Genomic DNA, 24,877 nt, shown 5'->3' on the forward strand with positions numbered 1-24,877 from the left:
TATTAGTTGAAAGTGCTCTAAACTTTTCAACTCTTGTGCAAAGTCCCTGAAGATAACTAGTGTATGAATACTGTTGCAAAATTCGAAACCCACACTTATGTAAACACACACACACTCTTTCGCTTGAACACATCCCGCTTATTTCTTTTTATTTCACTCCAATCAAAACATCTCAGCTAGCTCTCATGTCATCAAAGCTGTGAGTGGTGGACTGGCGTCTAGTGGGTGGCCTTCCCACTGATAGTCCCCAAAAGATAAGAAAATGCAGGAGTGCCCTTCTTAGATCCATGATCTTTCTCTTTTTTGCCCCATCTGAGCAATCATCAGCAACATTAGAGAAACAGCCAGATGTTGGCACAAATAAATCATCACCGTGGCAATCACAAAATCACTCCAGGAAGACCTTTGTGTTGATCATCTTGCAGCTCTGAAACATTTCACCCTTCTTTGCAATTGTGGACACAAAACCCAAAAACCAGGTGTTGCTTACCAGATGTCAGGTCATTCTGCAGAGGTTCAGACTTAATAAACATCAATTACACTTCAAACCAAACAAATATCTCTGCCATAAACAAGATACCAAGATATTTTATTTTTCTCAAGCCAAACTGCAATTAGGCCTTTGTGAGCTGACCACTCAAGATGGTTCTCATTGAGTTCCTGAGGTTTGTTCATGGATACTTGAGTGTGGTGATGTTATTGTGATTGCGAGATGCTTTGATTTCAGTTGCTTCAGGTCAGAGTCACGCTCTACTTTCAGCCTGTCTGTTTCTCATGTGGGCAAACATGCTAATTTATCTTTTCTCCCTTTTGCATGTCCGTCAAGCTTGTGCCTTTTCATTTTAATGTCATCACTCCATATCCTGCTCTCTCACATACACTGATTACACACACACACACACTTCAGCCTCAATACATCCTCTGAATCATTCCTGCCATAGTCAGCACAATGTGTGTTTTTATAAAGTATCTCTCAGTCACTCTGTGTTTACCTCTGTGATGCCATGGTCTAATAATTCAGCTCAATCTATGTGGGCCTGTCAGACACACCGCACACCGCTGTAACATAAATCTCCCTTTCCTTCCCTCCATGCACCCTGTAAATGTGTTGAGTGAGATCTCACTCTGACAGGTCTTTTTTAAGAGTTAGGAGGTGCCGTTTAAGTGGTGAACTTGTGTGGATAAGGAATGAGCCAGACTCAGCCGAGGATTTGTCTATGAATGTAGACTGTGCAGGGATAGATGGGGAAATATGTGTTAATATTTATTCTGGAAGATATGTCTGCATTCTAAGTATGACAGATTGTATGTGTATGAATATAGATATGGATGGATGGATGGATGGATGCATGGATGGATGGATGGAGAGAGGGATGTATAGACAGATGTATAGATGTAAATATCCATAAATAGATTGGATGAAAGGTTGATAGATAGATAGATAGATAGATAGATAGATAGATAGATAGATAGATAGATAGATAGATAGATAGATAGATAGATAGATAGATAGATAGATAGATAGATAGATAGATAGATAGATAGATAGATAGATAGATAGACTAATGGACAGAGCAATGGATAGACAGATGTATATATCCATAGATAGATATATTGGTAGATAATCATTCCCTGTTCTGTCTGCTTAACTGGAAATTTACTTAGTTTTGAATACAATATACTACTTATTAGTTACAATATTTTATTTAGTGATATTTCATTTCAGGCTGGTTTGTGTCACTTCTATATATTTCTGTTCTTTGAAGTGAGTGTGCGTAGGATGCTTGATGCTGCAAAAGCTGATTTATGTGTTTACTGATGGGAACAAATTAACATGACTCAGAGGCCTCTGTGAAACGTCTCTTTCCACTCGATGTTTCTGTTACTCCCACATCTAAAGAACACCTGTTAATGAGCCACAAATATATGACAGCTAGTGCTGCTAATGGCCAGACAGCAGTTTAAATGAATGAGGGAAACATCACTGGAAAACTGCAGATCAACTGGAATGATTCCAGTGAGAGAGCTGGTTTTGACTTTCCGAACAAAACGATCGGCTGAATGTTGCTGCAGGATAAATTCTCTCAAAAGCAAATTTTTGGGGGGCTTAACAATATATCAGAATGCTTTTAAGAGCAGTATTTATAAAACAGCATAGCAACAGACGCTGGAAACAATCAAACATCTTTAGCTGTCAGAGGATGCAGTGGGGTTATTTCGGTGCAGAAGCTTAAAAAAGGGATGTGTCTTTGTTAAGGTTTCTGGAAAAGACATTATTTATCAATACAGGGAGGTGAAGTCAGAACACCCAGTGTTCAGTTTCATGTCTCCCATCTATCAAACGTGTACTGCACACACTAAATAGGTCTCGTCATAGTAATAGAGCCGTGCTGGTGTTGACACACTTTGTCCAGCTGACAGACAGATGATGCTTTTAAAGAGAAGCACAGGGCAATTTATTTGTGTGACCCACATTTGACTCTGCCTGAGCTTGCATTCTTCCTGTTATCCTGGATGTGTTCAAACGCAAGCAGGACTGTTTTTTGTTTTTTCCCCAGAGCTGACAGTACAACTTTGAATTGCATTGTTTACGCTTTTGTTTTTACCCTCTCACATCACTCACTTCTTTTAACTCATACAACAAGGTGTTTGCATCTTCAAATTTTAAAGTGATCTTTTTAGTGCTAGAAATTATCCATTGGGAAAAAAAAGGAAAAAAAACAAAAACTTGACTGGATCTACAGATGCCACATTTACAGCCATCCTAGAGTCTCACTTACAGCCGAGAAAGTGTTAATCAAATCAGGCCACGCTACCAGGTGTCACTCTCAACACAAGTGCATGTGTATCTTTATATGTGTGACTGGAGTAAAGGCTGCTGGTTTAGCCGTCAACATCTCAGCAAGGGTTAAAAAAAAATCTCAAAACACTCTCATAACTGATAGAATGTGCATAGAATAAGCAGTCGGATTACCATAATATTCAGGCTACAATTGCTATGACTTTTCTTTTTTCAGAAGCTGCATCTGAATTGGTATTTAGATATTTTTACAAACAGTTTATTGTAGCTCACAGGTGGCATAAATGCATTTACAATGCATTTACAGTTGCTGAATACTGCATTGGGATTAATGGGTATTGAATGGCTATTAAAGGGTTAGTTCACCCAAAAAAAAAAAATTAATTCTGACATAATTTTCTCACTTTCATCTCGTTTCAAACCTTCAGGACTTTCTTTCTTTTGTGTAACATGAGATAATTTTGTATGTGTATATATATATATATATATATATATATATATATATATATATATATTTCATTATGCAATTGTAATTGCAGTATAAATGCTTTCATGCTAGCAACACCGCTTTCTCCTTCTCTCCAAAGCTAAAAACAAATCCCACTCCAAATCCACAAATCCCACCTCTGAACTGCAATAAACTAAATACCAGTTCAGATGCAGCTTCTGAAAAGCATTGTTGCCTTTATATAACTGTCTGTGATTTCATATACTGATTTGCATGGGATTGGGATTCAGTTTATTATTAAGGTGGATTGTTTGGATGAGGGCATCACAAAAGGATATTTTTTTTTTTTTTATATAATTAATTGATTAGGGTAAAGATCATACCTGGTGCTTTTCTAAAGTGGCCGTTCTGAGCTGCTTCTGGGATCTGACTCTCTCCTTATAGATTTAATTTTCATTTTAGGATGCCAGAATGCATCATTTGAACCACCAACTGTTATTTCACAAAAAAAAAGTAGACAAAAAGATCTCAATACATAAAGAATGTGCAACAGGCAATCACAAAAAGTAAAGTAGCTTTAGTTACAATCTTTAGAACTGGAATCAAAAAGAAGGACTATTCTAAAAGTAACTAGCGCTACTTTCACTTGCTCTGCTTGTTTGTGTTTTTCAATATAACAGAAATAGAAGAGACTATTGTTTTAATTGAATCATAAAAGGAAACATTACTATGTGCATGCCCAGTTGTAAAATAAGACCAGTGAACAGTGATTTATGTATCGCCCACTCCATTCTGACAATATTATATATGTCACTATTTGCATTTGGTGTGGGCGACAGCTCCTTGCAAGTTAACGCCCGGCACTCGGCTGTGTTTATGCTTCTCCATCTGTCTTTGACAAATAACTTCATGTGCCAGCAGCTCAGCTCGAGCACACAGGGTTTTGTAAATACTTAATAGTGACAAGCTTGTCAATATCCAGCAGGTTTGACTGGGATTCCATAAGCTACCCCTCTGGGCACTCATTTCTCCCATAATCCTCCTCTCAGCTCTTCAGTTGTCAATCAGGCAGGGCGCATAACATTTACATTTACACTTAGTCATGTAGCAGACGCTTTTATCCAAAGTGACTTACAAATGAAGACAATGGAAGCAATCAAAATCAACAAAAGAGCAATAAAATATTAGTGCTATAACAAGTCTCAGTTAGCTCAATGCAGTACATGTAGCAGGGTTTTTTAAATTGTATAACATAATATATATATATAAAGGGGTATGTGAGAAAGGCAGAGACTTGGTTGAACACAGCTCATTCAAGTGTTTTTGCAATGGAAGGAAGAAGGGAAACCCGTCTGTAGTTCTCTATAAGCGATGGGTTAAGGGTGGGTTTCTTAAGCACTCGTGATACACAAAAAACTCTAAACGCTGTGGGAAAAACACCAGTGTGAAGGAATGTGTTAATGATGTGAGTGTGTGCAGGTACAAATAAAGGAGAAATGGCTTAGAAGAAATGGCATTAGAAGAGTGAGGCACTGGTGGTGGCAGCTAAAGATGCACAGGCAGCCATTGATAATGTAGTAAAAGAAGAACAGTGGAAATCCTACAGCTGACAAAATCTATCTATCTGTCTGTCTATCTGTCTATTTATTTATTTATCTATCCACATTATATATAAATATTATTTTACAGTATATAAGTAATTATGTACATGAATAGTCTTTCTTTATTTCTTTATTCTATCTTATAAACATCATTTTATGGTATAAAAATAATTAGATAAGTAATTAAAGTCTCATTTATGGCATTGATAGTATATAAAGAATTATATAACTGAATAATAGTATATAAACAACAATATAAATTAATATACTTACCCTACAACATTAAATAAAAAAATTACTTTTCTACCTTATATATAAATATTATATAATATTATATATTTGTTGCATAAAAATAATTATATAACTGAATAAAGTTTATTTTTATTTACTTATTTTACATTTCATAAATCATAGAAAAATGCACAAAAAATGACACTATTCGTTCAAAGTCTGAACACTTTTGCTCTAAGAAAACACATTTAATAAGGCCACCATAATAAATGTCACATCTGTTCAGATCATTAAATGTTTATATTTTTGGTTGTGCATGTTTTCCTTCCTTCCTTCCTTATTGATTGATTGAATTTGCACCTTCTTTTTCATTTCATTTTATTGTAATTGTAGTTATTTATTTATTTGACATGCACTTAAGGCCTATTATTCAAACACAACTGAATAACATATTTGCACTGTATTTGATTGCCGTACATTCAAGAAGATTTCACAGTTAAATCATTAGAACACGCTCATTAGCAATTATAAAAATCTGGCATTATTAGCACCGCGGGTTAACTGCAAACTCCGCTTGGACAGTGTCCAGATGCTAGTGGGGGAACAGGTAGTGTTAGTGCTGAATAGATGCTCCGACACAAAGGTGTCTATGATGGTAATTGAGCTTCATTAGTGATTAGCGGCAGCAGCGTGCTGTGGCTCAGGTGCCTGGGTCAGGTTAGCACAGGTTAGCGCTAATGTGCAGTGGCACTGTAATAACTGCCGCGTTGCAGCCTTGTCAAAGACGTTAGCAGCGTATCTCCCCGTGGGTGGTGAACAGAGGGTGGGGGGCTGTTTCTGCAGAGGAATTCAACACTGCACACACAATCAAACTAATTGAAGGCGAGACTATTATCCAGCTCGAATACATTACCACTTCTGCATGCAGAGAAATATCCTACCCTTGTCGTGTTGGAGCTACACGGCACAGTGGCTGTTTTGATGAAGATGGGATACATACAGGATGTGTTGACCTCAGTGTGATGTTGCCTCACTCTCAGGCACTGTGGTCCATGAATTACAAAAATCAACCAACAAAGGTAAAAAAAAGCAGAGCCGGGAACATCACATGTAAAAATCAAATGTAGAGACCATTAAACAGTTTGTTAAAGTAGGCTTCTCAGTTTTGCTAATCATCTAGAAAATTAGTCCACAGATTTTATAAGAAGTCATAGTTCTCAGGGAACATCAGTTAATGAACTAAGCTCACAAGTTCTGTCATTACCAAACTAGTTCAATCAATTGGTATAATAATAAAAAGTTCACAGTTCAAAATCAACAAGAACTACAGCTCTCAACCTGTGGTTAAAATGATAGTTTCTTGTTTGTATGACTTAAATAGATCATACAGTTAAGCATAATAATCATAGAATGGTTGCACTTTATTTACAAGTCATATTATACACATACAAAACAAAACATGTCGCTTTCATAAGAGAATGGTTGCACTTTATTTACAAGTCATATTTTATAACTAAATAACACAATTTCCATGTGTATTCAGATTTACATCTATATGCTCAAGATTTACATTTATATATTCAGATTTACATCTATATATTTAGACTTATAAATATATACTCAGATTTACATCTATATATTCATACACACAAACAAAAAATCAGATTTACATCGATCTATCTATCTATCTATCTGTCTATCTAATTGCATCGATCTTTATTATTCTATCTATCTGTCATTTACTATAATTCGTATATCTATCTATCTATCTATCTATCTATCTATCTATCTACTTTCTTTCTATCTGTCTGTCTTACTTCTACTATCTATCTATCTATGATAATAAAAGGTTACTTACTTACTTACTTAGAGTTACATTAAGGGGAAGGTTCAGGGCCAAAAAAGTCACCTGGTTATTAAAGTCGGTACACTTGTAATACAGTATAAGCAGTACACTGTACTGTACTGTGTACTTACCTAAAAAGCTACTGATATAAAGGGTAGCTAAACGGTTAAGATAGGTCTGTCGGTTCAGCATTGTTGAACACTAAAGAAAATATTTGGAAGTTGAACAGTTAGTGGACCCAACTTGACTCTGCAAAGTTAACTGTTTGGTTCTAAAATATCTTTCTTTGTGTTTAGTAGAGAGAAAGTAATATAGGTTTGGAAAAACATGGGGGTGAGTAAATGCTGACAGATTAGAAAAAAATTAAAAAAACAAGAAAAACAAAATGCTGACATAAATTCAGAAAAAAAACAGCGAAGCAGTTCCCAAACTATCCTTTTTCTGAGGAGTGCACACATGAGTGAGTGTTTTTGTACCACAGGGGAACCTAAGAGTCACGCAAGAAAACCCGCAAAATATCAGAGAACAAAAACAGCGAAGCAGTTCCCAGATTTAATTACAACAATAAACAGAAATAAACTTACATCAATAACTTATCAAATACCATAAATTACCAAAACACAACAATCCACAACCCACTAAACAACAGCAATGACAGTTCTCACCAATGTGGTTCGAATGACGAATGTGTGACAAAGTTCCTATATCTTCGGGAAACTGTCATGACCAGCTGGTTAGTTTCTCCAGTAATGTATTGTACTTGGGTAGTTAAGCAGTGAGTTCCGTTGTTTTTCAGGAAATTCGCACCCCTGTTTGATTTGTCAAGGTTTTAATAGTCTTTAAAAGAAGGTTCTTTAGATGGCTTAAATGGTTCACACTTAAAAAAAAAAATCCATGAAACCTTTTTATTGCACAAAAGGTACCCAAAAAGTGAATTATTGGTTTCTTCACACTTGTGGGGGGGGGGGGCAGTTTTGCACTCTTGAAATTTTTGGGGCAAAAAGTGAATTGGTTTCAGGGCAGTTTGCAATAAAACTTTCACTTTGGGCACTAACACTCTTTCAGGGCAGTTTGCAAGAATTTGGCTTGTGTTTGAACACTCCAAATGAACTCCCAGCGTGGCTCGCTTACATGTAAATGCAAAGCACTCCTTTATTTTCACATTATCGTAATCCTAAATATATTTGGCCACTACATGTTAGTATACACAGCTAATGACTTCTAGATACACTTTGACACAGTTTGTGGATAGAGGAATTTTCCTCCTGCTGTTGCTATGTATAGAACAAACACCACGAGTCATGTGATCCAGGACTCATTGACATAGTGACAGTAACAAATCTACTTTATAATAGTATACTTTACTTATACTTACACTTATAATAACAAATTATAAAAAACAAAAAAAAATTAATATAAAATATAATTTATAGTATATAAAAAAAATAAAAACTACACTAAAGCAAAGGATGTATAACATTGAAAAATGACAGTAAAGACATTTATAATGTAAAAACAAAATTAAAACTGCTCTTTTGAACGTTCTATTGATCAAATAATCCTGAAAAAAAAGAAAAGAAAATATCATGGTTTCACAAAAATATTAAGCAGCAAAGCCATTTTATTAACATAATAGTAATAATAATAATAATAATAATAATAATAAATTCAAAATATCACTGTTTATATATTATTGAAGGATCTTGTGACACTAAAGACTGGAGTAATGATGCTGAAAATTCAGCAGTTTATTTTATTTAATTTTTTATTGTTTTTAAATTTCACAATATCACTAAATAAACTCAGCCTCAAGGGTTTTTCATACTGAAAGCGAAAATTCTGCGCGAATGTTCGGCGCGATGACACTTTTGAATAGAAACAATATATAAACAATAATGTAATTTATTGATTCATTAAAAGTCTCACAGACCCTAAATGTTTAAACGATAATGTAATTTATTGATTAAATTATTATTACTTACTTACTTATCTATTTATTTATTTATTTATTTCACCAAATATTGATAGATTCTTGATGGATCTTGTGAAATTCACCACCAAATATTGATAGATTCATCACATATAATAAAACATAAACAATATCCACACAGCAAATACAGCTCCCGTGTCTCTGAATCATAACTCCTCTCAGAGTTCATCTCTAATATCCACACAGCAAATACATAACCAAAAACCTGAATCATAACTCCTCTCAGAGTTTCCCAGTTTGTCGGAGGTCCTCTTTGCTTTGTGTTGTGATTTATCAGCCGATGACATATGACTTATGCTCCTGATTTGGATATGACTTCACCAGAAGACATAACCAAAAACTGTACTGTTTACAAGTGCACATCATCCCTTGAAAATCAATACCAATGTATTGAGTGCGGCAGCTGACTTTATTTTCCAAACTGTCCCCACACAAGCCCAATAAAAGTTTAAGAGCACTAAACAATCATGAGACGACAACATAAAAGGACATTTCTCTGGCCACTGTATAATTTACTCTGGAGTGCATCCATTAGTCCATCAAGCTAAAAACAAAAGGCCAGTGGAGAGGATGACATATTCACTGGCACTCACACGCGTTTACACCGAAGCTGGAGTCATAATCACAGCTGAAATGTTTGCTAATAGGGTGCAAGGCTGTCATTCTGAATTAAGGTGAATTAAATGTGCATTCTTTATTACCACACACCTAAAATTATGTAACCTTTTCATAAGACAAACAAAAGAGGATGACTTGGGCATCAGAGCAACAACAGCTGCAGGCTACATTGCATGCTCTCTCTCACACACACACACACACACACACACACACAAGTCTCTCAGCTGGAGTTAGTGTGTGTTATGCTGGCTGGTCTTCTGTTGAGGTAATTAGACTCTCTCAACTCCCCCACCCTCCCCCCCCCCCCCCCCCCCCTCCCCCTCTCTCATTCTCTTACCCGAAGCTCCACACACTCCAGATTCATTTATTGATGTGTTTTTCACTGTGGATCCACTCTCCCCTTCAATTTACATTTCTCCCTCCACTGTCAAAACACACTCTTCTTTCCAGGCCTACACCCTTCAAGTTTCATTGAATGAATTTTTCATTAACTGATCCCACTTCTTATCATTTTCCCCCATACTGAAAGTGTTTTCATCTTCGAGCGGAAGACAGATTAATGTCCTCCTGTCAGGTTTTGACTCACATGATGTCTCATAGACTTTGAGAAATTAGTGCATTTGGGGCAATTTGGAAAGTCTGCGTGCACAACCATGTGCCAGAAGCAAACCAACTGCTCGAGAACAACAGCAATTATCAGCCACTGACATTGTTAAAAATAATCCAAGCAAATAAACCAATCAAATAAACGAATGATTTACATAAAGGTGTTCCATAAAGAGAATAAAATCATTGTCCAGAAACCCTCATCAGAAAACCTTCTTAAAAATCACATTTATTTCCAGAAGTGACTTGTTAAAGGAACATTCCAGGTTCAGTATAACCCAAACAATATAAAAAACAACATTAAAAATGGTAATTGTTCAAAATCACAAAATCAAAGTTTTAGCATAATTCGGATTACCCTCTTAAGATAAGCAATAAGATGCAATATGGTAATTGTTCAAAATCACAAAATCAAAGTTGTAAAAAATAAAGTGTAAAGTACAATAAATAAATAAAATCAACAAATACAGCATAAACAGTAAAAAAATAGAAACTGAAAAAAAATAAAAATACAATAAAAACACAAAAATCAAAAATAAAAAAATAAAAAAACTAAAAAGAAGTTAAAATTTTGAGATCTGAAGTTAAAGTTTACAAGATATAAAATTACAATTACAATGTAGTCACAATCACAAGAAATAGTCAGAAATAAAGTTCCAAGTTTCCTCTGAGATGAGAACTCTTTCATGAAACAGAGCCTGCTCTCCAGATAATTTAGTAGCAGAAGTGTGAAGCACTTTAGAAGGTGAACTGTAATTTCTCTAAATCGTCCTTTTCTAAAGTGAATGGATGTACTTCTGGTTAAATGATACAGATGTGTTTCCTGTAAGTAGAGTTTACACACTCCCTTGCTGTCATCTGTGCATGTTACATGCAAAGGTTACTGGGTTTACTGACATTACGTGGTCATGTCAGTGAAATTGAAAGATTGGATATAACTTCGCAGAGACAAGGTCAGTAAACCATTCTTTCGTACAGAGACATGCCAACAAATATAAAATTTTACTCTGTGACTATAATTTTGAAACACTATATTTTAATGTTTACATCCTGGTTCAGTGTACTTTAATTGTAAAGGCCAAAAGTAAGTGATTCTTGCTTTTTGACAAGACGAGTCAAAATTATTTTCTGTAGTAACCACCATCACGACATGAAATCAACCCAAAACAATGTGTGAATGTTACCAGTGCTAATTTTCTCAGAGCAGGTTTTTGTATATTATCACAAACAGGGTCGAATTAGTTATTGTCATTGGAGGGCTGACAATGTAAACCGTTCACTTTTTCATATAGCAGGGCGTATCATTGATTTTAGAGTAAGGTGAAGCTTCAATTAGCCTCTGATGGTGTATAAAATCCAGCGGAGCGCTAACATTGGCATTGAGAGGGTGTATGAGAGAGGACATAACTCTACTTCTGTGCCAGAGGTCTTTTTATAAGGCTCAATATAGAGAGCCCATGAGCAACAATGTGCAAATTGCTGCTTCATTAGATTTCCAGCAGCACTTAGAATGAGCATGTCAGCATTTGCGGCTCTGCTGGGCCTAGCTGAGCAGTGCAACTGTGTGTGTGTGTGTGTTGGCAGCTTGTGGGTGGCTCAGCATTTGTATCCAGCTGAAATAGTGCAGGGTAACAGGGCACTCTGGTGCCTGGAGAGAGAACACACTAGATCACACCTAAACAACACTGCAAACTACATAAACACAAAAGGAAAACATACACAAACTCAACAAAACTCCAACAAACCAAACCAAACATATAAACATCTTACACAGTCTGTTTTATTTTAACATTTAAACATCCTCTGAAGCGTGTTTATATAAGGCATCATAAACCTCATCATGACTTATACAGTACTTTATAAAACAGTTATATTAATGATTAGCAGTTACACCTGAAAACTAGCATTTCATATGTTTTACTTTAAAATTCACAGCGCTTAACGACATAAAAATGTAAATTATACAGTTTTATGAATATCCTTATGATGTTTTAAGAATAGTGATATATCAACCCTTGTGAAAAAAGGGTTTAATTGTGTTGAATGTGCAGTGTAATATATTTATCAAACAAAATGCCACTTAAATGCACTTTCATGACTGCTTTTTAACACACTTAAGTACACTTAAAGTGCACTTTTTATTCATGTCAAATGAAAAGGTCTTTTTTTTTCTTTAAAGTACATTTAAATCATTATGTTTCAATATGCTTTAAAGAAGTACATTTATTTAGCAGGGTTCAAATAATATTGTTAACAATGACTAATGTTAATGCATCATAACAAATGTGTCATTCATTATGACAAATGTGTCATTTTAAGTATATTTAAATACATGAATCACGATTTTTAGTAGAAATGACACTTATTTAAAAGTATACCCTTTACCGGTCACCTTATTGACGCTGTTCAGTGAATCTATGTGAACACAGTTTGTCCAGAGTGTGATGTTTAACGTGCTTTGAAAGTGAAATAACAATAATCTGGGATCGCTGATGATCTTGACCACAAAGGGGTTAAGTTTCATTTATGGTAAGCTTGTGGCATTCAGTAGTACACTTTACACTTTACTGATGTACTTAAGTCTTACTTTAATTTAATTGCAATTGACATAGTATACAATTATATCATTTCTGTAGTAAGCAAACTTTTTAAAGTATGCAAAAATGTAACTTTTTTTTCCAATTAAGGGAATACATTGGCCGGACATTATATTTGCCAAATTAGATATAAGTGACATTGGCTGTTTACCTATTAAGTCTGTATGCCTAGCCATTTAACATAAGTGTGTCATAAGACTTTCAACAGATAATAAACTATTTCATATTTCAAATACAGTACTTGTTTGTGAATTTTGAGTAGAATAAGTTAACATTGGTTTAGCAATTTATTTTCTCGTCTATCTATTATTGAGTTTATTAGAACTCATTAGTTTCAGCATCAATCACTGAAAACCACACAAATATATTTAATAAATTATGCATGCTTTTTAGAAAGAGTTACTTCAACAAATTAAACTACAAAATATGTTTACATTAACCATAAATAGTTCAACCAAAAACAAAACAAACTACAAACTATGTTTACATGTACCCTAAATAGTTCAACCATACAAATGCATCATTGTGGGAAACAGCTCTGTTTCCAATAACAGATTTGTGTAATTAGAGGAATATTATTACACCTTTTTTTCTTAATGGATCCTTTAATCTCTCTTGGCCAGAGTTCCTTTTCTCAATAGTGTGAGCCCTTCACATATTAATCATAGTCAACCAGTGCTTAATGTGTGCTGCTTTGTTTGCATCTTAATTCATTTATGCTTTTTCATTCAGCTGTGATCTATTAACATCCTGCATCTCTATTCTTTCTCCCTCTTTCACTCCCAATCTCATTCATTTCTCGACTTCTTTGTTAATTGCACTCACACACGGTGTAAATTCAGGTTGAGAAAGTGTGTTGGGATTATCTAGATGGAGTAGAGCTTGTTCAGAAATCCCTCCACGTATTAATAACTTGTTTACTGTTTCAACAATGACATTTTGTCTCTCAAAGGCAACATATGAAATCAAATCAAGCTCCAGTGATGTGGATCTAATTGTGTGAATATCAGGTGACACCACTTTATAAATTCAAATAAAAAAAACATACTGTTATAGGGCCTTCTTGTTATTGTGATGAAAATATTTTGGAAAAGCGGACCAAGTGTCAATACAAAATATGTAACAATACAAAATATGTAATTTTAGTCAAATATTTTTGGAAAAGCGGACCAAGTGTCAATACAAAATATGTAATTTTAGTCTGTTACCTCGAACAGTTAGGATACAATTGCTTCATAAATTTTACTTTAAGGATCAAAATGGTCAAAAGTTCATCTTGTTTTCTGGTAGTTGGCGAGCCTTGAACTGCACCGCCACCTCATAACTGCATGTATGTGTAATATATCCTTGTAAATCTACTATTAACTTTGACATTTAACTTTCCTTTGATTTAGCTTGTTAGCTTTGATTCATCTCATTTGGCATTGTAGCATAGGAAATGCTGTGCAAGGCAGTGGGATATGTTCTTTTAGTCCTCTCAGAATGCTTTAAGATGGGCCAAAGGGAGGCCTGGGATTCGTGCACCATGCTTTGCAATGGCTGTGGTCCTGCTCTTTCTGGAAAAAAACACAACTCCAAACAAGCAGAGCATAATTATGTGAGAAATATCTCCATCTGGAGCCTTTGGGGCTTTTCTGTGAGACTTTGACATTTAAAGAAAGCCACATATGGAGCGTTTCAAAATCATGATCATTTGGGTAATATTCCTGTCGCTCAATCTGTAGAGCATGGCGCTGGCAACACCAAGGTCATTGATTCCAATCCAATGAACCGAATGAACAAATCTATTAAATGCATTCATTCAATCCAATCTAAGTCGCTTAAAAGATAAAAACCATTTGCCAAAATGCATAAATGTAAATATAAAATGGGCAATTAGGTTAGCTATGCAAAGTTGCTCACGGTACATGAAAAATCAAGCTACAAAAATAGTACTGCCTTTTGTTTAACTAGCATATTAAACTATATTAAAAAATAGCTAAATTCATAAAAACTTACAAAAGAGCTCACCAAATGTATTTTAATGGTTGCAAGGTGGTTTCATTGGCATTTAGGGTGGTTCCCAAATTTTTCTATTCAGTTGTTAAGGTGTTCTGGGTGGCTGCTTATTGGTCAAAAGAGTGCAGCCTCTTGTATTGCGGTCTTTAGATGACTTGGATTCCTCCTACAATGTAACCACTAACAAGCCGTATGCTTCTGTTGAAAGCCCAGCATGAAAATAGCATGTAAATGTCACCAGCCCAGACACTTCAATAATTGTGTCCTACTTAAATGAAGTGCAAGTTAACCATTCAAAGCAAATAGCCACTTAATGACTGAACCATATGGCTGCATTACCACAACAAAGCCAAAAACGTCCATAGAGACAGTCCTTTGCAGAAAGATTCAAGAGCAATGACCATACATCAGTGGTTTGGCTTTGGTATCACATTTTTATTTTGGACATCAAGTGGTGCCTTGACACATTAAAAAAAAAAAAAAAAAAACCTTCCATAAAAGTCCTTAATATTAAATATAGAGTGTGTTATCTTTAATACAAACTACATAGACCCAACAATAAATAAAAGTATGAGCATGAAATAGGCTAAATTGGTTGATGTTGGTTTCCGGACGTCTCATCGAATTAGGTTTCTACTTACCAGATGAATTTTCATCGAAATACTGTAGAGCTTGATTGAATGCACCACCTTTGATATCAACAACAGGGAAAGTGGTTTCTCCTTACTTTAAATGTTGATAAGCTAGTTTATTTTGCTATTATCATAATGATACACTATTATATGATTATTTGCATTTTATTTGCAATTACCATTGTTTTTCCCTGACCTAATCAGAACATACCAGGAACCCACCAGTTGAAAAGCACTGCTTTAGATTATGGTATGGAAATGCATTTGACATCTGCGATGTGTTTTCACAAAAAGTAATCAGTGTAAGCGAGTCAGATGGAATTATAGTCTTGTTTTGAACATTCGCAGACAGTTGAAACATTTTAATCAAGGACCAGACCCAATCTGAGCTTGGGAAACCAACCATCAACTTGTAAATATGCTCAGTGTGTCTCTATTGTGAAATGAAGAGAACAGATCTTGTAATGATTCAGGAATCGTAGTCTTGTTTTGAAACAGGATCTATAATCCATTCATCATGCGAACAGACCATTGATTGAATCAAATAAAGCTTGTAATGGATTTAAGGGCAAAGGGAAGTCACAATCATCATCGTAGGGACGTGTGGCGCGTTATTCTTCAGGGCGATTTATAAAAATAATGCATGTGCTGCTCGCAGATGTTCGTTTTATGAGGCGGTGGGCTGATGAAAACTCTTTGTTGACTCCCCCACCCCAACCCCCACCAAAACACATAACCATCTTTAAATCCAACAAACCCCTTCCTCGAACCCCCCCCCCCTCGCCACAAACACATAATCGTGTTTAGCCCGTAACCCACTTATCCAAAAAATAAATTCAAACTTCATAAAATTAACCCATCGACGAAAACCACAAACTCACAGTACATAAAATTCTTCCATGAAGGTGGTGGCGGTATTGACAGGTTTGCGGTCCAGACTAGATGTCTGAAACAGCCCCAGCTCTCTATCAAAGGGGAATAAAATCAAACGTGGGATTCTGAGCTGCGGCCCAGGTCTCTGCCTGCTCCAGCGACTGTAGGATGGGTTCATCTATAATTAACTATTAAACTTCATTGAAGGAGAGTTTGAAAAAAACGAAGAAAATGATGACAGTTCTGCCCTTGGATATGAGACACGGTGGGAGACGGTGAGAATAATAATGCAGTCTCTCTCAGGGTTCATAAGGACGCTTTTAGATAGAGCTGCAAATAATTATGATCAACAAACAAATACAAGAACAGAGGCGGCCTTTGCTTAGTCCCAAAGATTAACCTAAAGCAACTGGCAACACTAAAAGGATGAACTCGGGTCTTAATGAGTCTCTTTAACCAGCTGGCATCTTTCAGACGCTGCTTTTTCTTGACACTCCCATAATTCCCTGCATGACACTTCATATTTGATGTTTTTTGTTGAAATAATATGTCTCTTAGTTTTTTTCTTATCAGTTGTGTACATTAGGGTTTAATCTTACATCTAATGTTGTTAAATTGATGTTTATTGCATTATTTCACTATCATGTATGTCACCACGATGGGGGTTAGTGTTTGTGTGAATGACATTGTGCACCTCCTATATATTGCCCTCCTCAGCTCGTAGAAAAGCTGTTTGTGATTAGCTTTGGTTCATCATGTGACTTTCTCATCACCACCAGTTTTTGGTGGTTATCAGTGCATTTCAATGGTTCAAAACAGATATTAGTACTTCAGTATGTTGGTTTATTAACATTACATCAGCTAATGAAATATAAAGTATTTTATTGTGAATTTAAGTTAAGTCTGCAAAACCTAAAATGTTTCTACCAATTTTTTTATGGTGAAATTCTGGCAACCACAGCTGATGGTATTTTACCGTAAATGTCACAGATTATTTTTTTTAACAGTGCAGGCTGTGACTATCTGTCACATTGATCTGAGATTATGGTATCAGTGTAAACACAAAGAGAAAAACACTAGTCGATTGGGTCCCTGTAGCTTCCGGTGATGCATCTGCCTTTGTTTCAGTGTGACCTGTGATAATCTCAGGGGAGAGATCACAGATTCGGCCCTTGTATTAGCTTGTTTTTCTGTTAGCAAGAGCCATGGATGGTGTGCTTTTTTTTATAACAGTCTTTTGATTTTCAGCAGATAAGTGAATTGTGGCGAGAAGAAGTCAATCTCACTGACGCTCTCCTAATATGATTGGTTGTTTGCTGCCACACTTTCAGTTGCACTCGCTACAGAAATATATGGATCAAACCCTGAGTTGATAGAGAACCTTTATAGCACCTAAACCAGGTTTAGAAGCTAAACCTTCTTTAAAACTCAGAGCTTGTTCAGCTATTTTCATGTAATATACTACAGAAGTCTAGCTAGTGTTTATTTTTGTGTGTACATCTGGTCTCATATGCCCTACTGGTTAGCACCAGCCTGGAAAATTGCTTCATTATAAAGCATGAATATTTAAAGTGTAAATTGTTCTAAATATTGTTATTTATTCATTATAGAGTTGTTAAAGATGTTTTTCTTATGCCTGGAGATCTTTCTGGGTTTGTAACAGCAACGTGCATTGACAGCACATTATTTAAAGCCATGATAAACTACAAGGCCTGTGCAAACTCTTCCCTTACTGAATGTTAATAAGAGCCTTGACGGCTTTTGCATGGCATTACTTATGGTGGATTTGAGAAATATATTTGTGCACTTCTGTATATTTGTGCATATGTGTTATGTGAGTGTTTCAAGACAGATTATAAATAAATGCTAATATGTTATTTGTGAAGCCGCTATGGTATTTATATAGTTCATGAATTGATAAATATTTACACTTATCTCTTACAATGTAGAGTCACTGATAATATCACATTTCACAGGTTATTTATTTATTTATTTATTTTTGGTAAACTATAGCATAAACAGTTTTCTTAGTCTACTAGTATTCAGACCTAGAAACGTCTAACATAATCCCTTATGAAAGCAGATTTGTTATCGTTCCTTATTACAGTTACAGTTCAGCAGTGAAATGTTAGTTTAATTTACCCAGTTCTTTCAGTCTCAGTGGCCCAGTTCTAGTTGAGTTTGCCCAGGGCCTGCTGTATCTCCTTCAGGGAAACACTTCCTCCTTCCTGTGTTCATGCAACGTGTGCTGCTTTACTAAGGAGAAAGCTATTCCCAAAGCTACTCTGTCCGGTCTGTTTGGGGACGAATATATCTTTAATTATGAATAATGATGATAAGTAAACTTTGTTTACTTTTCATCACATTATACACTTGGCAAATCTGCAGTAAATCTGAAATAGGCGACTTCATGTAAGTTAAATTGAGATAAAAGTATATTATATTATATTATATTATATTATATTATATTATATTATATTATATTATATTAGATTAGATTAGATTATATTAGATTAGATTAGATTAGATTAGATTAGATTAGATTAGATTAGATTATAAAAAAAATCATACAGGATAAAGGCTTAATTAGTTATTGTGTTGTATTGTGTTAAAAAAGTAAACTATACTGTCTGAGACAGAAGGTGAAAGAACCAATAAACGCTTTCTCAGACTTGCCTTTCTCTTATTCAACAGCTGTTAACCAAAGGTCAACCTTATTAAGACCAAAAGATGGAGAGAAAATGACCTTCTGCCTTTTTTCTTTTCTTTTCTTTTGGTTTGTGTTGTATCACACCAGTCAGTGCTATTTGCATGGACAAAGGTCACAGAGGTTGGTGTTTTGAAAGAACAGCACATTCAAAGTGCATGTAACTGTGTCATTTTTCTTTCAGGTGGTTTTTGATTGGTAGATTTATAGATATTAAATATAAAATTATAATTTGAACTGTTTCTTTTTGTTGCATTAAATAAAAAAAGAAACCAAACAAAATATAACATTTACATCAGCCAATTAAAAGTCAGAAAAATGAAGTTAGCTCTGAGAAAAGGTCTAACATCCACCACTTGGTTTGATATTTTGTACTGTATCTAATGTGATGACAAGCATGCATTTTCACTGTAGCCCACACTGGCTGTCGGTTGTTTAGGGTTTTTGCTGCACACTGACAGTGCATGAGTGAACAAGTGTGACATTTTGAATATAGCTTATGATTTGGCACAAATCTTCTTTTTTTTTTATGCTTTTTCACTTTCCTGGGACAGGTTCCCCATTCCTGGCTAATGTTGTCCATGTCTTGCTGGCACAGCTGTAGACCAGAGCGCTTTTTCTTGTCGTAATAATGAAGTGTCAACATAAAGCAGCCTGGTCTGACCTTTGGAAAGGAATTTAATTTGCCTCCTTCTGGCATGTTTGACTCCATGTAGAACAATCTTGGATGGCCACATCTGAGGATACCCTGAGAAGTGAAGTACTCATTGGATTAGAGCACTGTGGCCTTTCATGAACTCATAAATAATGCTGAGCATGACTGATAACTCTGAGACAAAGCCGAGTAATAGCCCCGTAGGTGGAGAAGTAAACAAACCCTTTCTTTCCTTGCTCATTTTCTTTCTATTTATATCTTTCTATCTCTGTCTCTCTCTAAGTGTAGTCTATCATCAATTGGTTCAGTTGTCTCTTTGTTAGTTGGATCTCCAGAGCAGCATCAGCTAGTGTTGGAAAACAAAATAAAATAATAATAATAATAATAATAATAATTGTGGTGTCTGATATTTTACAGACTTGAACTATAAAGTAATGGCATGGCATGGGAAAAAAAAAATAATAATAATTTCCCCTAAAATTATATGACAAGCCCTTCAGGCATATAATCTTCGTTACAATTAACCCCAAAATCATATAATTTCAAACTAGTATGCTGTTATTTTTTTCGATGGAACTGAAAAAAATAAATATTCACTTAGATAATCTTTATTGTGTGGTAAAGAGCTGCATGTTATAAAAATTTTGAGCATTTTGGGCACAAATTATGACGTATTAGGCAGGTTCTATACTATGGAAGTACTGTAGTGAAAACAGGCTTCCATGCAAATTAATTTAATTATTTACTTGCGTAGATTGCATACAAAGTCAATGTAAAGAAGAATAGAATAGCCGGGCAACACGTCCCGTTGTATCAAAAAAATGGAGGAGAGCATTATTATGCTATTATTCGCTAATGCTATGCTAAAAACATCCAGTGAGTAGTCTAGTGTGAGTAACGCTATGCGAATATTTGTATGCGAATATTACAGCTCTGTCTGTTTCTCCTGCTGCTGAATAAAATCCAGTGTACATTAATAAAACAACCTGTATCTACATCTATGCTGTCAATGGCACGTTTGTGTGTTTCGAAGTGTGTCATATCATTTGACGAATGTTCTCCTCTGTTCTTTTTCCTAAAGTCTCCCTGGAACCACACCACGAACCAGCGAACCAACCGGTCACTCCAGTGGTGCCTCGGGCAGCTCCAGCGAATCAGAGAGCAGCTCAGAGTCTGACTCGGACAGCGAGAGCAGTTCCAGTGACAGTGAGTGCAACAGAGCGTCCCGCGCTGCCACACCAGAGGTACTGATCACTTTACTCCTATTAAACTGTCACAACACATCCTCACACTGATCCATGACTCGTCTTTTCATTCCATTCACTGATGGCTGTTGTTACAGGTGTTTCTCAGTTCAGCCCATACACTACAGGATAGGGCCAAAAATATGTGGAAACCCCCTTCTACTTAACAAACTCCTTAAATCTTTTTGCATAATTTCTATAAAGCTGCTTTAAAACAATATGCCTGACACCTCAGAGGCAAAATATTGGGAGGGTAATCAAGACATGTTCAATTGATCAATTTATCATCTTTACTTTTCTATGAAACTGATCACTTCTCTATAAAACAGTACTTACTGCAAATAGAGCTATACAGGTAAAACTGTTTTGCATGAGACATTTTTGCCGATGCTGTATTGCAAAATTAATAAATTATCTGTAATGTGAAAAGAAAATATATAAATGGTCTGTTGTTGTAGTTTATAAAAGTACTGTGGTAAATGTCATATTTGGTGGAAGTCATAAAAAATTTTGTTAGAATTTTTGTATTTAATAATAATAATAATAATAAAAAAACATTATTATTACTGTAATTATTATTAATTATTACTGAATTTGGGGGAGAAAATTGTCTAATTGTTGTGTGAACAATGTATGTTAATGATGAAAAAATAGGCATCGTTTACCTACTGTACAGCAAAATATTATTTCCATATTTATTTTTTTCTTTTTTTTAAGGTGAGGCATGACCCAGACATTTTTGTCAGGTTTGGGTATTTCCTCAGCCCTTCTGTTTAGTGTTATTTACAGTTTTGTTTGGTGTTTTGCTCACCTTCTGAACTCTGGGCCCTGAGGTAAATGAATACCAGTTTATGCAATTATTTCCCTTAGATGATTATTGCCGGGCCCATTACCAGAAATTTCAAAAGAACCGAGATGAATCTGAGTAAGTCAATTTTCTCCGTTAGCGAAAGGCAAAGAGAGACTTAGACAGTATCCCCCCTCCGAGTTTCTCTCAGCATGGGATAGGGGTAGCATTTTTGAAAGGATCTCCTCAAAGGATTAATTGGCAGCTTTAAAGTTGTCCCGCAGTAGCCTGCCCAGGGCTCCCTAAGAGCATTACACAAGAGTAAACATCTCCCGGTTCTCATCGCCCCTTCTGTGTGTATAGCTTTGCTCTCTGCCAGGGAAGGCCAATGGGAATCCGTATCTTAGCACCGCAAGCGCTCTGGTCTATAGAAAGATGTTTCTCTTTCAAGTGGCGGCGCATAGCCTTGATGCCTCAGTGGCAAAATATTGGGAGCCTATCAATTTCGACACGCTCAATTGTTAATTCATCATCTTTGCCGGAGCTTTCAATATAAAATTTGGTAGCTCGTATCGGCGAAAATATCTCTCTGACAGATGGAGAATGTGGCTTTTGAATGTGAAACAGCTTTTGTCTCGAAACGTACCATCAGGTCTGATTAGAAAGTGCACTGAATTGAATTTCTTACCCTGTGAGTTTAATGGTTAATGTCCACTCATTTCCACAGCTTCCTTTTCTAAATGATTTTCTATCATTCAGAGCATTCAAGACAGTGTTTATGGGTTCGTGGGAAAGATTTACTTGTGTCTGGAAACATAATGGTACACAACAATTGGCGTGAGATAATATAGCTGATGAAAACATCACCGCAGTGAGAGCTGTGAGCAGTCATCAGGACAGTACTTCCAGCGTTTCCTCCGTTATTCAGGAATTTTATGACTTCCTCTCTTAATGGCCTTTTCATCATAGAGCCAGTTCATTGGTCTGTGAAAGACAAATGACGGAATCATCAAGCTTCTCATGAATCAACACTGGAGACAGATGAAATCTGTACCGATATGCATCATTAGAAATTCGGTTTCCATGTTATTTTACACATGCAACTTAATGCATGTAATACATTCAAGACTGGAGTCATTGTGCAATTGATGAAATAAACTGATTTAGACAATGTAGTCAAAATGATCTGGTTTTAGATCAATGTAGTCAATAAAATAAGTTGCTGAAACACAGTGTGAGCACTAACAAACACACAGTCAAACAATTATTTTGTCTTTTTCCACCAGCCTGAACCTCCATCAACAAACAAGTGGCAACTAGATAAGTGGCTAAACAAAGTTAATCCTCACAATAAAGCACTAATTAACACCCAGTCAGACAGTCATGGGCTTAACAGCTCTCAACCTGATAAAAGCCAATCCTCAGACAACCAGAACTCCAGCAAGAGCAAGCCCAGCACAACACTGGCACCAGCAGACCCCAAGGAGAGAACGTTGCTCAGTCCTATCCGAGAGAAAGCCAAACCCAAGACTGGTCAGAAGGCTCCAGACAGCAAAAGCACCAAGGTAAAATCACCAGCCTCAGTGGAGCTAGCACCCCCCAGGAGAAGCACTGGAAAGAAGCAGCCCAAAAAGGTGGAGCGATCCTCCAGCAGCGAGGAGCACAACTGGCAAAGACCAGGAAATTCAAGTTCTACCCCGAAAGAGAAAGAGCCCCCGCCTTTAGAACCACCAAAACCTAGAGCCAAGGGCCCTGGGGTCAAGACGGCTCCAAGAAAGGAACCTCGAACCACCACAACAAACACCGCACCAACGAATATCACACCAGTTCAGGATAAAAAGAAGCACAGAGGACCAAACAAGATCATCCCCAAGTCTAAGGAGTTCATCGAGACAGAGTCTTCTTCATCCGAGTGTCATTCGGACCCTGAAGAGCTCACTAAAGTTCAGCTTCCCTGTCCCGGTCCCAACACCCTAAGCCTGAAATCCAAGGATTGCAACAGCAATATCCTGAATGTTAGTAGCCTTACCAGCACAAGCAGCACCTCTATTCCTGATCCAGGTGCCTCGGATCTCCTAGAAGAGCCCCTCTTTTCTCCCATCCCCATTGTACAAAATGAACTATTGTCACCACTAAGAGATTTTGAGGACATCAAGTCCCTTTGGGTTAAGATTGAACTCAGCTTCCTATCGCGGATCCCAGGGCAAGACGCCCCAGAGCCTCCCCCAACCAAGGCAGAGTGTCGGGAGGTCAGTGTAAAGCACAGACGGCAACAGTCACCTGCCTCTATCCCTGCAGAAAAGAACCCTAGTAAATCCAAGAGGAAACACAAGGCAAGTGTTCAATGTTCTCACTCTCATTTCATGCACTATAATTATAAAATCAAGGGCTGCAATTGCAAAATAATCATGTAATTATTATTTTAAGCAAGTAATCATTTAGCAGGTCCTTTCAGCGACATTTACTTTTTCCATGGAAGAATTCCTCTGGAGTACCTTGTTGAAGGACACAACCTTGATAACTGAAGTATCACCCCTTGCTGATTTTGAATTGTACAATTCAGTAGCAACCCAGATATGTAATGGCCAAATCTACCAAACATTTTAAAAAATTAAAACATAAACTAAAACAACTCAACAAACAAAACATATAAATTACAGCACACAGGAACAAAAAAACACAACTTTCAGATAAAACCTCTTCAAACCCAAATCAATCAAACACAAAACCAATCTCTAGCAAAATAATATGCACGTGTAAACACATGATCTCAGAGCAATCTTGAGCCAAATAATATGCACGTGTAAACACATGATCTCAGATCCCCCGAAATGATCCAAAGATGCATAAATGAAACAGACAACCTCAAGAGGTTTGTTTATGGTTCAAAAGAGTCCCTTTTAAAGTCCACATACAATGTCAACACCTGAATCATCTTGTTCACTTTAACTGAACTGGGTTTGGTTCATACAAAGTCTACTATAATATAAAAAAACCATTGTCAATAAATAAATAAACAATCAATCACACACAATAAAACGCCCCTTTCACACTGCACACTGCACGTTGGACCCGGAAAATTGCCGGAACATTGCCGGGTCGCCTTCTGTGTGAACGCAAACATGTCCCGGCATTGATTCCGGGATTAATCCCGGGTTGGGGACCTAGTAACATTGCCGGGTTCAGTCCCGGAACACAGCGCTCTGTGTGAACCAAAAGCCAGAACTAATGCCATGTCGTAGTG

General features: G+C 36.3%; 1 protein-coding gene across 1 annotated transcript in view; it reads left to right on the top strand.

Annotated features, from left to right (window-relative positions):
- The first annotated feature begins 642 nt into the window (after positions 1 to 642).
- aff2 (AF4/FMR2 family, member 2) overlaps positions 643 to 24,877 on the top strand; it is a 42,783-nt gene continuing 18,548 nt past the window's right edge. Inside the window, exons 1-3 of the mRNA XM_042770521.1 lie at positions 643 to 665; positions 20,684 to 20,846; positions 22,920 to 24,043. Coding sequence (XP_042626455.1) covers positions 643 to 665; positions 20,684 to 20,846; positions 22,920 to 24,043 — 1,310 coding nt within the window. The remainder of the gene's footprint in view (positions 666 to 20,683; positions 20,847 to 22,919; positions 24,044 to 24,877) is intronic.

The sequence above is a fragment of the Cyprinus carpio genome, chromosome A14 (assembly GCF_018340385.1).
Source record: "Cyprinus carpio isolate SPL01 chromosome A14, ASM1834038v1, whole genome shotgun sequence".
Lineage (NCBI taxonomy): Eukaryota > Metazoa > Chordata > Actinopteri > Cypriniformes > Cyprinidae > Cyprinus > Cyprinus carpio.